At 47.9% G+C, this 15,879-nt stretch overlaps 1 protein-coding gene across 4 annotated transcripts in view; it reads left to right on the top strand.

The window, feature by feature from the left end:
• Positions 1-15,879, top strand: part of LOC137616557 (uncharacterized) — an 82,558-nt gene that overhangs the window by 51,782 nt on the left and 14,897 nt on the right. For 3 of the 4 annotated variants that reach the window (XM_068346416.1, XM_068346418.1, XM_068346417.1), the window contains exon 5: positions 10,518-10,647. The exons of the other annotated variant lie outside the window; for it this stretch is intronic. In XM_068346416.1, coding sequence (XP_068202517.1) covers positions 10,518-10,565 — 48 coding nt within the window. In that variant the 3' untranslated portion in view covers positions 10,566-10,647. Of the gene's footprint in view, positions 1-10,517; positions 10,648-15,879 lie in introns of those variants that run through there. 4 annotated transcript variants of the gene reach the window in all.

Below are 15,879 nucleotides of genomic sequence, written 5' to 3'. Positions count from 1 at the left end.
CTATTCATTTATGTTTGTTCCGTAACTGGAATACAAACCACAATATTTTATAGGAGTATTACTTTCGGCGTAGCTGAAATGACGAGCCATTGATTTTTAACGAGGGTTAACTACCCACACCGCTAGTTAGCGGGGGGTAGGGAGAGTAGTTTACTACCACTCCCCCTCACACACCTGTGATTGAGCTCACCTTGCTTTCGGCTCGGATGGTGAACAGACGTTGCTGTTCTTCATCCTCGCCGACAATTGGCAGCCATTAATGCTTTTTGCTTTTTCCTTTCTCTTAGAACCGCCCCTATGGAACATTCATGTCGGCGGTCGAGACCGATCCTCAAGCCCTTTGTCCTTCTTGCAGAGGTCAACGGTTTGATAGCGTCAACAAGTGTAGTGAGGGTAGGGAGTGGTCTTCCTCCCAGTGGGAGAGGTTTTCGCGACGTCAGAAGAAGAAGTCTAAGCGGGATATTTCTCCTTCGAAGGTTACTTCGAAGGGAGGAAAACCCAAGGCCTCTTCTTCCGTTGCCCAAACCTCCTCCGAAGCTCCTACTCGGTCGATCTCTTTTGAGAGACTGTCAAGTAGTAGCGTAGACCGATTTATTTCTGACCAACCCCGGGTCTCGAGAGATGAGGTTAGGTTGCTTCCCCTAGCGAAGCAGCACTACCTCTCCCCCCGGGGGAGGCCTTGTCACTAACTTCCATGTTTCAGATTTGGTCCTCCCTGGGGCTCACGGGTTCGCCCTCCAAGGAGGGTTTGCTTGATTTCATCCGCATGGGTGCTTCTGTCAAGCAGTCATCGTCACCGTCAGAGGTAGATCCCCTGACACTTGTCGACGTTGTTGTGTCAGAGGTGTCTCATGCATCATCACCCATCTCCTCTGCCACTCCAGACTCTACGGTAGCTGCCAGCTTAGTTTCCCCCGTTCTTGACCATCCTCCGAGGGGGAAACTAAGTTCATCATCAGTCTCTCCTGCTAGTGTTTCTTCTCCCTCGGGGTAGTTCACTTACAGAGGATCCTCTTCGGAGGACTGCTAACGGTCAGCGTGCTGATCCAACGGCCCGTCCCCAGAGGGCGAATCCGTCGGAAGGCCTCTTTGCCTTAGAGGCCTTCCTTCACCTGCGGTGAGGAGGCGCCTCTTTGGTCCAATGTCTTCTATGCAGTCCCCCGTAGAGGAACGTCTAGACCGATCATCCATCACTGCACCTGAAACCAGTCTTGTGACTTCGGTCCTGAACCTCTCTGCAGATCGTTCGCGATCTCCTTCAGTGGATTGTCGTCCTTTTAAAGGGCACGTCGACCATGCATCCAACAGACCTGCTGACCTTCCATCGCCGTTACTGTATGGGCCTAATAATGCTCCACCAAAGTGCGTTATTGCGTGCCATCATACTGCGCCCCACGCTCACACGCACCCTGACCAGCGCTTACCAGCAGTTCGTCAGGCTCCAACGCTTCGCGCACCACCCATCTTGCTTGCCCTTACAAAGGGCAGCAACTTCACGCGCTTACACGCCAACATGCGCCTACACGCCAACAAGATCCTCAGCGATCTCCTACGCGCCATGCGCGCCCACATGTGCACACGCGCCAACGATCGCCTGCACGCCAGCGCTCTCCTGCAGATATGCGGTCACGCGCCCTGCGCCCACGATCTCCTACGCGCCAGCGCCCACCTGCGCGCCAGCACTCACTTACGCGCTAGTTACCTGCGCGCCAACGTTCACCTAGGCGCCAGTTACCTGCGCGCCAACGTTCTCCTGCGCAACAGCACTCTCCCGCCCGCCAACATGTGCGCCCCACGTCATCCTCTCCTGAGCGTCATCTTGCGCGTCAACCAACACGCCAGCCCAAACCTGCGCGCCATCAGTCTCCTGCACGCGAGTTAGTAGGTGAGGCAACAACCTTGTTGCCCTCACCTGCGCGCCAGCACTCCCCAGTTTTGCGCTCACCTGCGCACACACTCAGAGATAGGTGCGCGCGCCAATAATTTCCCGCGCGCCCATCATGATTCTCCTGCGCGCCCGCGCACACTAATTCTTCTACGGACGCGTGCCAACACTCTCCCTCGCGCCCGCGCGCACACCATAATTCTCCTGCACGCCCACGCGCGTGAATATTCTCCCGCGCGCGTGCCAACAGTCTCCCGCGCGCGAGCACCAATATTCTCCCTCGCATGAGCACCATTATTCTCCCTCGCGCGAGCGCCAATATTCTCCCACGCATGAGCATGCGCACCAAAAGGAACGTCATCCGGCAAGGTCGCCATCGCTTCATTCCCCTCCCCGCAAGCGCATACCACCGCGCATTGTGGGAGAAGGGAAACATGCAGAGGGGTTCAGGATCCCAAAGCTACATCCTAAGGCGAACCCACCCATTCCAGTAACTCCTCCCAGGGAACCTTCGGTCCCTTTCCCTTAGGGGGTATGTCTGACAGTGCGTCTGTCAGCCAGCAGCCCTGGTTCAATGCCTTGATCAGAGCCGTAACCCAGGCTTTCAAGCCTGTCCTGTCTGATCTAGGACATGGAATCATAGCTTCCTCTACCCCTTTGAAGAGGAAAAGAGGAGTTCTGGACGTGGTCACTTCCCCGAGGGCGAAACTGACTCCATTCAGACAATCGAGGCAAGTTCCTCATATTTCTCGGACATCCTCTCCATCCCTTTCAGACGAAGATCTCCCGTCACCTAGGGAACCACGCAAAGAGAGACTTTCCCCCATCGCACCAATGGAGGAAATCTCTCTTCATGCCGAGAGTTCCTCACAGTCCGAGAATAGAAGGGACATGCCACACTCATCGATGTTGGAGTCTTACCTATTCCCCGGATGTAATCTAAAGACTCCAAAACATTGCCAAAGTCCTCCACTAGGGCTAGGATGGAGCCAGCCAGCCACTCAGGGAATGTCTGCGACTCTCCCCAAGCAGAGCCTTTGGGGATAGAAGGTGACTTCGCTGCAAGTCCTACAGGAGAAGACCAGCAGGAGTCAGAACATGCATTCTGGCAGGTTCTGACTAATGAGGGTTCTCAGTGGGTTTTCCGACCCAGGAATCCTCCCTCAAGAGGGCAAAGACACGGTCCTAGACCACGTGTTTGGTACTCAAAAACAATCTAAGACCAGTGCAGCCCTGCCCTGGTCTCAAGGGGTAAAGAGTACCAGAGACAAGATCGCTCAGCAACTCTCCGAGATGTCCTCTTCCAACCGTTCCGGTACCATAAACAAGCTCCTCCCACCTTGCGTACAGCAGAGGAGGTACTTTGAGATCCTGGAGGAGCCTAGTTCAGGTCTTTCTCATCACCAGTCGCTGGAAGAGCTAACCAGGGGAGTCCCTCTTGAGAGACTCTCCAACTGGCAGGTCTCATTCTCGGCAGCCGAGATCTTCAACCAGGAGGTCACGAAGTGTGCTATGCAAGTTACTTCGTGGCTTGATATCTGGTTGGGGACCTTAGGTATCCTGATACGATCTGAGGATTTCTCTAAGGAACGTACCAGGAAAGCTATGGAAACCTTCCTTTTCGCAGGTACTCGCACGATCGAGTTTCTTACCCACCAAGTCTCAAACTTGTGGGCAAATACCATCCTGAAACGTTGGGATGCAGTAGCTGAGATATTCCAACAGAAGGTCCCTAGCGTCGAGATCAATAGGCGCAGACATTCCTCCATAGAGGGATCTCTTCTGTTTGAGCCTAAGGATGTGGAACATGCTGCTGAGAGGTGGAGGAAGTCTCATCAAGACTCCCTCCTCCATAGGGCTTTAACATCTGAGCCCTATAAACCTCCAGCACCACAGCAGTCCTGTCCAACCAAGACCACAACAACGACAACTGCAGCAAAGACAATGATGTTTAAGCCCTTTCTTGTCAAAGACAGGAAAGGCAAAAAGTCCTCCACGGGAGGTAAAAATCCTAGAGGGAGCAGCCGAGGCCGCAGACGCTAGGATAGGCAGTCCCCCTGCATTTCCACCAGCGGGGGGGATGCCTACAAAGTTGCGCAAACAGGTGGAAGCAACTCTGGGTTGATTCCTGGACAATCTCCGTGATCAGTCTAGGATATCGCGTCCCGTTCATAACATCTCTACCTCCCCTGTCCAGGAATCCAGTGTCATTGAACTCTCTTGCCAAGGGACCGGCAAGGGGGCAAGCCCTTCGGGCAGAAGTCCAGACCCTGTAGAAGAAGGGCGCTCTCCAAGAGGTCCTCGATGGATCCCCAGGCTTCTTCAGTCGACTCTTGTAAAGAAGGCGTCTGCAGGCTGGAGACCAGTCATCGACCTCTCAGCTCTGAACAAGTTTGTCAAACAAACTCCGTTCAGCATGGAGACGGCGGACACGGTCAGACTAGCAGTAAGACCGCAAGACTTCATGTGCACACTGGGCCTAAAGGACGCGTACTTCCAGATCCCAGTCCATCCGTCTTCAAGGAAGTACTTAAGATTCAGCCTAGACAACAGAATATACCAGTTCAAGGTGCTGTGCTTCGGTCTTTCTTCAGCACCACAAGTCTTCACCAGAGTGTTCACCCTAGTATCATCTTGGGCACACAGGATTGGCATCCGTCTCCTCCGTTATCTAGACGACTGGCTAATCCTAGCAGACTCGGTATCAACCCTTCTTCAACACCGAGATAAACTTCTGAGACTTTGCCAGGATCTGGGGATTGGGGTAAATCTCGAGAAGTCCTCTCTGCTTTCCACTCAAAGACTGGTATACTTAGGCATGATTGTAGACACCATTCTCCACAAAGCCTTCCCATCAGACGACTGGATAGAAAGGCTGAGGAAGGTTGCAAGACCTTTTCTCAGACAAGAAGAACTTCCAGCCCAATCGTGGCTATGTCTCCTCGGTCACCTTTCATCGCTGGCCCATCTAGTTCCCAATGGTCGCCTCGGGATGAGATCCCTTCAGTGGCGACTCAAGTCCCGGTGGAATCAAGCACACGACTCCCCGGACATCCAGATTCCCATGGGACCTGCGGAACTGACAGACCTCCAGTGGTGGGTAACAGACGAGAATCTACGAAAGGGAGTGGGTCTTCTCGTCCTCCCCCCCGGATTTGATGCTGTTTTCAGACGCTTCAAAAAAAGGATGGGGGCCCACGTACTGCACCACACGACCTCAGGCCTCTGGTGAGAGTCAGAAAAGTACCTCTACATAAATCTCCTAGAGATGAAGACCATCTTTCTGGCCCTTCAACAGTTCCAACAGTTCCTGGCAAGTCACTCTGTGGTGGTGATGAGCGGCAACACCACAGTAGTGGCCTACATCAACAAACAAGGAAGTACTTTTTTGCAGCAACTATCCCATCTATTAGCAGAGATACTGAAATGGGTCGAAATCCACTCGATACCACTATCGGCACGCTTCATTCCAGGCAAAGGGAATGTGCTCACCGACAACCTGAGCAGAGCATCTCAGATAGTGAGTACCGAGTGGTCTTTGGATCACCTAGTAGCCAACAAAGACCTGACTTTGTGGGGTTCTCCGACTGTGGACCTCTTCGCAACGGCCCTGAACTTCAGGCTCCCGCTGTACTGTTCCCCAGCCCCAGACCCCAAGGCTCTCTGGCAAGATGCTTTCCAACAATGGTGGGACAATATCGACGTTTACGCTTTTTTCCCGTTCTGGCTGATGAGGAGGGCACTCAACAAGACCAGAACATCGGTCAATCTTTCAATGACCCTCATAGCTCCGCTATGGCATCACGCAGAGTAGTTCCCAGACCTTCTGCAACTCCTAACGGAGCCACCAAGAGAACTCTCTCCACGACACAATCTACTCAAACAACCACACGCCAATATCTTCCACAAAGCTGTAGCTTCGCTACGACTTCACGCCTGGAGACTACCCAGCATCTCTTCTCTGAGAGAGGATTTTTGCAACAAGTTGCGATTAGGATGTCTGGACATCTGGGAAAATCATCAGCAGCAGTCTACCAGGCAAAGTGGAAAGTCTTCTGTGGTTGGTGTCGTGGAAGGGGTATCTCTCCATTCGATGCCACTATTCCAGCAATAGCGGAGTTCCTCATGTATTTGTGTGAAGAAATGCGTCGATCAGTCTCGGCAGTGAAAGGCTATTGCTCAGCCTTAAGCCTCGCCTTCAGACTGGAAGGAATGGACATTTCTTCATCGCTAGAACTTTCTCTACTCATACGGAGTTATGAACTTTCCTGCCCCCAGTCAGAAGGGAGACCTCCCCCATGGAACGTGGTTCAAGTTCTCAGGTCTCTTAAGAGACCTCCCTATGAACCATTACGCCAGCCAACAGATCGCCACCTGACTTGGAAGACGGCGTTCCTGCTAGCTTTGCCCTCGGCCAAGCGAGTCAGCGAATTTCATGGTCTTTCATACGACATCGCCCATTCAAGGGGATGGGGAGAGGTAACGTTCAGCTTCGTCACTAAGTTTATTGCTAAGACTCAGAACCCGTGAGTAGCGGATCCTTGATTCGACTCCTTCCGGATTTCTAGTCTCCGTACTGTAACAGATGAGCCAGACCACCTCAAACTATGCCCAGTAAGCAGTTTGAGGCTGTACCTCAAGAGAACAACCGCAGCCTGTCCTGGTGTGCCAGCGCTATTCGTCAGCACAGGAAGGACTAAGAGGAGGGTCACCAAGAACACCATCTCAGCATGGATTCACAGGGTCATTGACCTTGCACTGAATCCAGACCCTCCTCCGTCACGTCGCCTCAGAGCACATGATGTCAGGGGCATAGCTACGTCCCTGGCCTTCAAAAGAAATTATTCAGTGACGCAGGTTCTTCAAGCTGGGGTGTGGAAACTTCAAAACACGTGACCCACAAGAGATTCGATACGTTTTCTATCGGTCCTGTGGTGGCTGCACAACAGCCGGTTTAAAACAACAAGTAGCAGAAGGTTGAGGGCATTGTTACCCAGTTTTAGTCTGCGTGAATGAAAAGGTTTGACTGGCCCTTATTCTTTTCTTCATCCTCCCCTCTCTTGGGGAAAGCAGCATCCTGGGTTCTCTGCATAGCTGACCTCAAACAACTGCAGGTAAACCATGCTCCCTTGTGTACCTAGTATTAAGATTAATACTGTTGCGTCCCCATACCCTGACGAGGTGGTATTGGGAAAGCCCTAGTGCACAGTTTTCCATCTAAAGAACTTCGGAACAACTTTCTAGGACGAGTCATATTTCTACATACCTTCACATACAGCTTGCATAGGCCGCAAACCTTGCGTAGCAAGGTTTTAGCAAGGTGCAGGGGCTCCTTATTTCTTGAGTGCTAACACACTCAGATAAGGAGCCCCTGGGTAAAGCCAAAAAGCCAGATTGGCTGGGACGTCCACCCTTCCTAATGGGTGAGTCACCCCTATTAAATAGCGTGGTTTGTATTCCAGTTATGGAACAAATGACAAATTTGTAGATAATTTGTATTTTTCCTAACTACAGTATACAAACCTTAGCTATTTAACTAAACTTGCCCGCCAGCCCTATCCCCCTTGAAGTCCTACCTCCAAGCAAAGTGAGCTCAATCACAGGTGTGTGAGGGGGAGCGGTAGCAAGTTACTCTCCCTACCCCCGCTAACTAGTGGTGTGCGTAGTTAACCCTCGTTAAAAATTAATGGCTCGTCATTTCAGCTACGCCAAAAGTAATACCCCTATTAAATAGCTAAGGTTTTAGAGTTAGGAAAATACAAAGCATCTACAAATTTGTCATTTTTACTGGAGTCTGCTTCTTTCAATTTCATTATAAAAACCTTTTGAATGCCGTAGAACCATGAAATCCATTTGTTTTATCACAAACCCATTACTTTAAACTTGCCTTATAGTAGAATAAAATAAAGATCAAGAGGCCCAGGTAAATTGGTTTATACATTCCATTTGGTCTCCTGATGTTAAAAGAATCATTCTTTGTATGTTTTCTGATGGATAAACAGTTCATAGAGATTTCCAAACTTTTGGAAATATCAGGATCACTATTTATCATTTCCAAATTATTTTCCCTTGATTCTAGTGTTGTAGATGATTTTCTGGTATTATTGTTTTATTTATGGACTTTGAAGTTTTTATTATTTCTGTTATTGAAGTTACGTTCAAGAAGGATTCCCTTTTCTTGACTATGAGTCTCCTTCAGGATTGGCATTAGTAGTACTCTCCCCTTTATTAGTAACTCTAGAAATTTTGTTTTTTTTTACTTTGAGCTTCAAAAGCACCTGCTTTTTGAGCGGCTTTAGGAATGCAAGTATCCTCTGATGTTGTCTTTTCATTTCTTTTTAGGCTCAAGATTTATATCAGAACTTGTTACATTTCATGCAACATCCTTCAAGCTCCTTCAAACTTGCAGATCCATGATGTCAATTCTCTTCTGCTTCATTTAGATAATAAAACTTTGTTGTCTTTCTGTTTTGAACCTAATATCATTATCATTATCATATCTTATCGCGCCAATGTCGAACCCACAGGAGGGTGTCGTCGTTTGCCTCACTGAGGTCTTGATCTGAGCAATGAGGGCCCAGTGGGCACTCTCGTAACATATATTCCATTGCTGTGGTGTTGCCCTGCATGGGCATTCAGTTGGTGGCTAATCCCCATTTGTGGTGGTTCTATAGGTTTGCCCACTTCTACCCTTGCTCTGTTTAGGGTTACCTATCCCTTCTTGGTGAGGGTTGTTTTGGTTGGCATAACAATTCAGTGTCCAGATAAGACAAAAGGCAGCTTAATTTTTATGAAAAATATATGTAAAGCAAATTCTATGGTTTATGTACCTCTATGAAAGTGTTCACCAAAGACCAAGCTTCAATAGTCTTATGATTTCTCAAAGGATCTGGACTGCTAAATGAGGAATTTTGCATTGTGACCTCATACATATTTTCTAGCCCTGTCTTTCCATTTAGTCTAACACTGCTCATTTGTTTTTAAGCTTATACAGTACAGGGTAACACAAAAAAAACTGTCATCACCTAAAAACGAATAACTTCCAAAATTTTATTTAGATCAACACAAAACTTTAGCTACATTAGGTCAAGCCTATGTAGCAGACATCTCCAAAATTTCAAGTCTGTACAACAAAAACTCTTTGTTTCACTGGTTCTCCAAAATGTGCTCCAAATGAGCTCCCCGGCGCTGCAGGCACATTGGGATCCGGCGGGCAAAGTTCTCGATGACCCTCCCGCATTCCTCCCTTGGGATCACTCTTATCGCTGCTGTGATTGCTGCCTTCAGGTCAGGGATAGTCTGGGGGTTGTTTCCATATACCCTGTCCTTAAGGTATCCCCAGGGATAAAAATTTGGGGGGTTCAGGTCCGGTGAATGTGGCGACCCCTCTGGGTCACACTTGCGGCTGATCAGTCGGTCAGGGAAATGCTGCGGTAGCCATGCCAATGATTTGTTTGAAGTGTGGGGGGTTACACCATCCTGCTGCAACCACTGGAGGACCCTGACGACTCCTCTCCGTTGACCAAGTGCTGTCCAGAACTTGCCAAGCACCTGGACATATCGCTCGGTGTTGATTGTCACAGACCGCCCATTGTCGTCCTCGAACCAGAATGGTCCAATAATGCCATGTTTGGAGATGGCCACCCAGGCAGTGCACTTCACCGAGTGTAATGGCCTTTGCAGACAGTGCTCAGGGGGTGTGCTACCCCAAGAGATATTGTTCTTCGAGTTCACGTGACCTGACAACAGAAAATGTGCCTCGTCCGAAAACCAGACATTGTCAAGGAAGTCTGGCACAGCGTCAATCTTGTCGCAAAACCACTGGCACATGATCACTCGCTTCCTCATGTCGTCAGGTGTAAGCTTGTGTTTAATCTGTATCCTGTAAGGATACAGGTGGAGATCTGTATTCAAAATTCTCCGCATGGACTCCCAATTGATTCCAAGCTCCTGACTTTGCCGTCACACAGACTTGCTTGGGTTGCGGACAACAGAGTCTCTGACTGGAGCAATGTTGTGTGGTGTCCTTGATGATTTCGGTCATTCAGAGTGTGATTGTCTGTTAGTGTCTTTACAATTGAGGTTATGCACAGTCCCATGGGTTCTGAACTTGTAGACCCATCTGTAGATCATTGGAATGGACAGGAAATTCTTGACATCTGAACCGTTCTTTGAATTGGAATTGAGCTGCGTGGATAGACGTCAATCGAAAATATGCCTCAACTATAAATGTCTTTTCCACAGTAGTCCATGGCATCTCGAAGTTCGACTTTGGTAAACTCTTAGAACAAATTTTTCTTGATAAATCTGAAAAATAAAAGGAATTGATTATTTATTTCAAAAGTTATTCAAGTTTAGGTGCTGACCGTTTTTTTTTTTTTGTCACCCTGTAGCTATCACACTTTTATGAAGTGTAAGTAGTTGGAAACATAGAGGTGTACTAAAGGATGTGAGAAACTTCAGAGGAGCAGATTGTGACACAGACCATTATTTAGTATGTGCCAAAATAAAAGCAAGACTGTCAATGAGAAGTTCAACATCAATAGAGTAAAATCTATGTTTTGATGTAGATAAATTAAAAAATTATCAAATTTGTAATAATTTCTACATAAAACTTTCAAATCATTTCCAGATACTAGATATACTGGAAGACCAGCAAGACCTAACAAGGTCGGTCTAATGTGCATACAATATGGGAGAACACAAGTGAGACAGTAAAGTAAGCAGCTGAAGAAGACGTAGGATATTTAGCACTACAGAGAAAGAATGACTGGTTTGATGAAGAATGTGAGGAAACTACAAAAGCCAAAAAAAAGGACATACTGTACTTAACAACTACAAAATCCAGAGAGTGAAGAGTTGCAAGAAATACTAAGACAAAGAAATAGGGAAGTAAATTGAGTGACGTGATGAAGGAAGAGAGACGCACTCAATGAAGAACTAGAGGAGATTAATAAAAACAGAAGGGAGGATAGAGTTAGCTGAGGAGAGGATATCAAGCATGACCCACACACTTTGATGAGAGACGATCAAGGAAATATGATAACAGAAGAAGAAAAAGTAAAGATTAAGTGGTAAAACTACTTTGAAGAATTATTGAGCAGACCAGAATTCAATGACCCATTTCCCAACACAATATTCTATGGTCCAGAAATTGAAATAGAAGAATCAACCATTGGAGACGTTAAAACGACAATAAAAGCCCTAAAAATAACAAGATCCCTGGAAAGATAATAAATCAAGTAAAATTTAGAAACTTGGAGAAGTCTTGGAAAATCTACAAAGGGAAATTTATTAAATTTTATAAATTATTGTGGAATAAGTCTTCACAATGATATTATATAGAGGCTGTTGTTGGAGAATACCAGGCAGGTTTTTCAAAAGATAAGATCAACAATAGACCAGCTATTAACGATTAGACAGAGTACTGAAAAATATTGGTACAGTAATTTGATAAGTATGCCTTACACCTCTTCATTAATTACAAACAGGCATATGATAATACAGTATACATAGACCGTCAATATGGAACATCCTGAAAGAAATGGACATCCCAAGCAAGTTGATATGCTACACAAACACCAAATGCTTAGTAAGATATGGAGGAAAAACAACTAACTCCTTCACCATCAGAAATGGCCTTAAGCAAGGTTGTATACTACCCCTAATGCTTTTCAACATTGTAATGGAGAAAGTAACCAGAACACTAGATGAAAGACAACTTGGAGCACAGTTCAGAAGTCTATCAATTAACTGTGTCATATACAGATGACATACTGTAGATATTATCCCTGAAGATATTGAAGATTCATAAAATATTATAACAATTTGAAGAAAAGGTAGTGGTAGGGTTGACAATAAATGAATAAAAAGCAAAATTAATTAAAATAACTAGAAGCCCTTAATTACAAGAACAGAACTGTATAAATATTAAGCAATATGAGCATAGAAGTATTGGATAAATTCAAATATTTGGGAATGAGGATAACCACAGACGGCAGTATGAAAGGAAAAATTGATGCTCGAATAGTCTTAGCTAGCTGATGTTAAAAGAGATCGATCACTAGAAAGACAAAATTAAGGGTATACAACACAATAGTTCGTCCAATACTACTCTATGGCTGTGAGATCGGGGCTGTACCAAAGTTCTTAAAAAAACGCTGAAAGATCTTTGAAAATCAAATTTTCAGGAAAATTGCGAAACCCATTTTTAAATATTTAACTTAGCCGGTGAATATATAATAGCTGAGCCTCCGGCGGCTCGACAGAAAAACACACAAAAACTCGCGAGCGATCGCTATGAAGGTTGCGGGTGTGCCCACTAGCGCCAACTATCGGCCAGATACCGCATATACATGTAAACAGACCCAATTTTTCTCTGTCGGCCTTAACGACAAGACGTATCAATACTCGCTGTATAACCTGGAGTTTTCTCAACATATTTGGTGAAGTACTTCCTTTTGGTCTGAGCTTTCGCAGTGCAGGTGTTTTATCTTCAACTTAAATCTTGAACTCGTTTTTGGATAGATTTAATTTTTGATGACTTTGGATTGTTTTTTGGACTTTCTTTGACTTTTAAATGGCCGACCCTTCCCTTAGTACGGAAGTGTGTTTTAGGCTTTTAGCAATTATCTTATCACGTTATAAATTGTTGTTGTTAACTATATATTTTCAATATTAATCTTACCCGGTGATCATGTAGCTGCAGCTCTGCTGCCCGACAGAAAAAACCTACGGGCGGGATACGCCAGCGATCGCTATACAGGTGGGGGTGTACAACAACAGCGCCATCTGTCGAGTAGGTACTCAAGTACTTCTTGTCAACAAAGAACCAATTTTCTCTCTGTCGTGCCACCGGCAAGACCTACTTGATACGCTGTTGTTTCTGGAGTTGATTTTCACGCTATTTGGTGATGTATTCTCTCTAGTTATTAGCTTTCGCTGTACAGAAGTTATCATCAATACTTTATCAAGCTTTCATTGATTAGATTTTGGTTTATTTGTTGACGACTTGGATAGATTTTGGATTTCCCCCTTTGACTAATTCAAGATGTCTGACCCTACTCAAGTCCCCAAGTACAGGCAGTGTAGCGCTAGGGACTGTTCTAGGCGTCTTCCGAAGGCCTCTATAGATCCTCACACCGTTTGTTCCAATTGTAGGGGTAAAGCCTGTCAATTGGAAGATCGATGTGAGGAATGCGCTGGGCTTTCGGAATTCGATTTTCAAGAATTCCTTAAGAATGCACGTAGGCTAGAGAAGGATAGGATCAGGAGGAGTTCGTCTCGCTCTTTTGATTTTTCCTCTCCCCATGCCCCACAACCTATTCCTTCCCCGGTAGTGGTTACACCCGACCCTTCTACTAGCTCTCATCAACCCTCGATGGCGGATATGATGCGTGCCATTCAGGCTCTTGGTGACAGAGTTGAGTCATTAGCGAATGACCGCAATCAACTCTTGGCTGACGTCAAAGAGTTGAAGGAGAAAAGTGCAGTGGGAAGTGTAGTGAGTGCAAGTGAAGTGAAAAGTGTCAGTGTTTCGCATGAGGGTGCGTCTGTTCGTGCCTGTCGTCCTCCCAGTCCGGGACCTCTTGCAAGCTCCCAAGCCCAGGGGAGAAGCAATGTCGTACGACCAAAGGGTTCGACAGGCCTTGATCAGCGTACAGACGTACCCTCAGTGGTTGAGGACGTATCTTGCAGAGATCGTCCCACCCACAAACAGACGAGTGAGCCCATTCATTCCTCGTCTGCGGAAGAAGTTTCTCGTCAGAAACGCTGGACCAAGGTCTCACGACCTCTCAAGCGCAAGGTCCCTTCCGAGCGAGTCCAACGGCCCAGGTGTAGCCACTGGGTCAGTTCGGACTCGCCGCAGTCTTCCGAAGACTGCACACCTCCCAAGAGAGGTAGAGTGGTTCCGCAGCAGGCAATCACTCCGTCTGTTGCCGCACCAACCGCTGTAGACCCTAAGTGGTCTTTGCTGCAGTCTATGCAGACTCAGCTAGCTTCCTTCATGCAGGAGTATCGTGCTGAGAAGGTTGACGCTGCACCCGTTAACCTACAACCTGCCACGGTTGTGCGCTCAGCTGACACTGCGGCTGCCTGCTCCCACACTCCGGCTGTGAGAGCTGCACCACCGATGCGCAGTCGACCCTGCCAGACGCATGTTGACGTTAGCCGACGTGCGGCACCCTCCGTTGACATGCGTGAGCTACCGCATCAGCAGTGGGAAGGTGCAGTCAAGCTGCCGTGTTTTGACGCAATGCGGCAGTCTCCGCAACCCACGGCAGTCCCCACCACGCACCACCACTCCGCTTTTGTTGTTGCCAGCTCTCAGACTGACCAGCAGCGGCATGATGTTGGATCCAGTGCGGCTACGCATGCACCCGTGCTGCCGGATTCAGCCGTTCAGCTTTCTTCTCCTCCTTTGCCGCTTCCTCCTCAGCATTCGGATGAAGGAATCTCTGATGACGACGAAGCTGCGCATTTGGACGATCTACACTCCGACATAGATGAACCCAAGACTACGCCTCCCTCCTTAGACTTTAGGAAAGTCCTTGCCCTGTTTAAGGAGTTGTATCCGGAGCAGTTTGTGTCTGCAGCTCCACGCTCACCTCCCTCTGAGTTCGCTTTAGGCATGCAGTCAGCAGCTCCTGCCTTTACGAAGCTCGTACTCGCTCGCTCGTCCAAGAGAGCTTTAAGGGTACTGGGAGAGTGGCTGCAGGCCAAGAAGCAACTTGGGAAGACAACCTTCTTGTTTCCCCCGGCCAAGCTTGCTTCCAGATCTAGCGTTTGGTATGCCACAGGAGAGGTTCTAGGCTTGGGAGTTCCTGCCTCTGCCCAGGGCGACTTCTCAAGTCTGGTAGACTCTCCCCGCAGACTGGCTATGAGACGGTCCAAGATTTGCTGGACTTCTTCGGACATGGACCATCTTTTGAAGGGAGTTTTCCGTGCGTTTGAGATCTTCAACTTCCTGGACTGGTGTTTGGGAGCGTTGAGCAGAAAGACCTCCCCTTCGGATAAGGACTCTGCCATGCTCATCATGTCCTGCATGGACAAAGCCATTCGGGATGGGTCTGGCGAGCTTGCGGCTTCTTTCGTGTCTGGAGTTCTTAAGAAGCGAGATCACCTTTGCTCCTTCTTGTCGGCGGGAGTCACACCATGTCAGAAGTCAGAGCTGATGTTTGCTCCGCTATCCAAGTGTCTCTTTCCTGAAGAGCTGATCAAGGGGATTGCCGCCTCGTTGATCCAGAAAGACACCCATGACCTGGTGGCGTCATCCGCACGTAAAGTCACAGCTTTACCTTCCGTGCCTAGACCTAGGATGGACACACCAGCGTCTAGGTTCATTCCGCCCTTTCGTGGCAGAACCTCCAGCAGAGGAGGTACCCGTGCCGATAGTCAACGTGGCAAAAAGAAGAAGGGTTCCAAGTCCTCAAAAGGCAGAGTCTGACTGCCATCTTCTCCAGACAGCAGTGGGAGCCAGGCTCAAGAACTACTGGCAGGCCTGGGAGAACAGGGGTGCAGACGCACAGTCTGTGAAGTTACTCAGAGAGGGGTACAGGATTCCATTCTTGCGCAAGCCCCCTCTAGCAACAACTCCCATCGACCTCTCTCCCAGGTACAGAGAGGAGGACAAGAGGCTAGCTTTACAGCAAGAGGTGTCTCTCTTGCTACAAAAGGGAGCGGTAGTCATAGTCCGGGACCATCAATCCCCGGGCTTCTACAACCGTCTCTTCTTAGTAGCGAAGAAGACAGGAGGGTGGAGACCGGTGCTAGACGTCAGTGCTCTAAATGTCTTTGTCACCAAGCAGACGTTCACCATGGAGACGACGAAGTCGGTGCTAGCATCGGTCAGGAAGGAAGACTGGATGGTCTCGTTAGACCTAAAGGACGCGTACTTTCACGTCCCCATCCACCCAGATTCCCAACCTTTCCTAAGGTTCGTCTTTGGGAAGGTGGTTTACCAGTTCCAAGCCCTGTGCTTTGGCCTAAGCACG

Source organism: Palaemon carinicauda, chromosome 22, assembly GCF_036898095.1.
Source record: "Palaemon carinicauda isolate YSFRI2023 chromosome 22, ASM3689809v2, whole genome shotgun sequence".
NCBI classification, from domain to species: Eukaryota; Metazoa; Arthropoda; class Malacostraca; order Decapoda; family Palaemonidae; genus Palaemon; species Palaemon carinicauda.
Note: the sequence above shows the minus strand (reverse complement) of the source record. Positions and strands in the feature narration are given on the sequence as shown.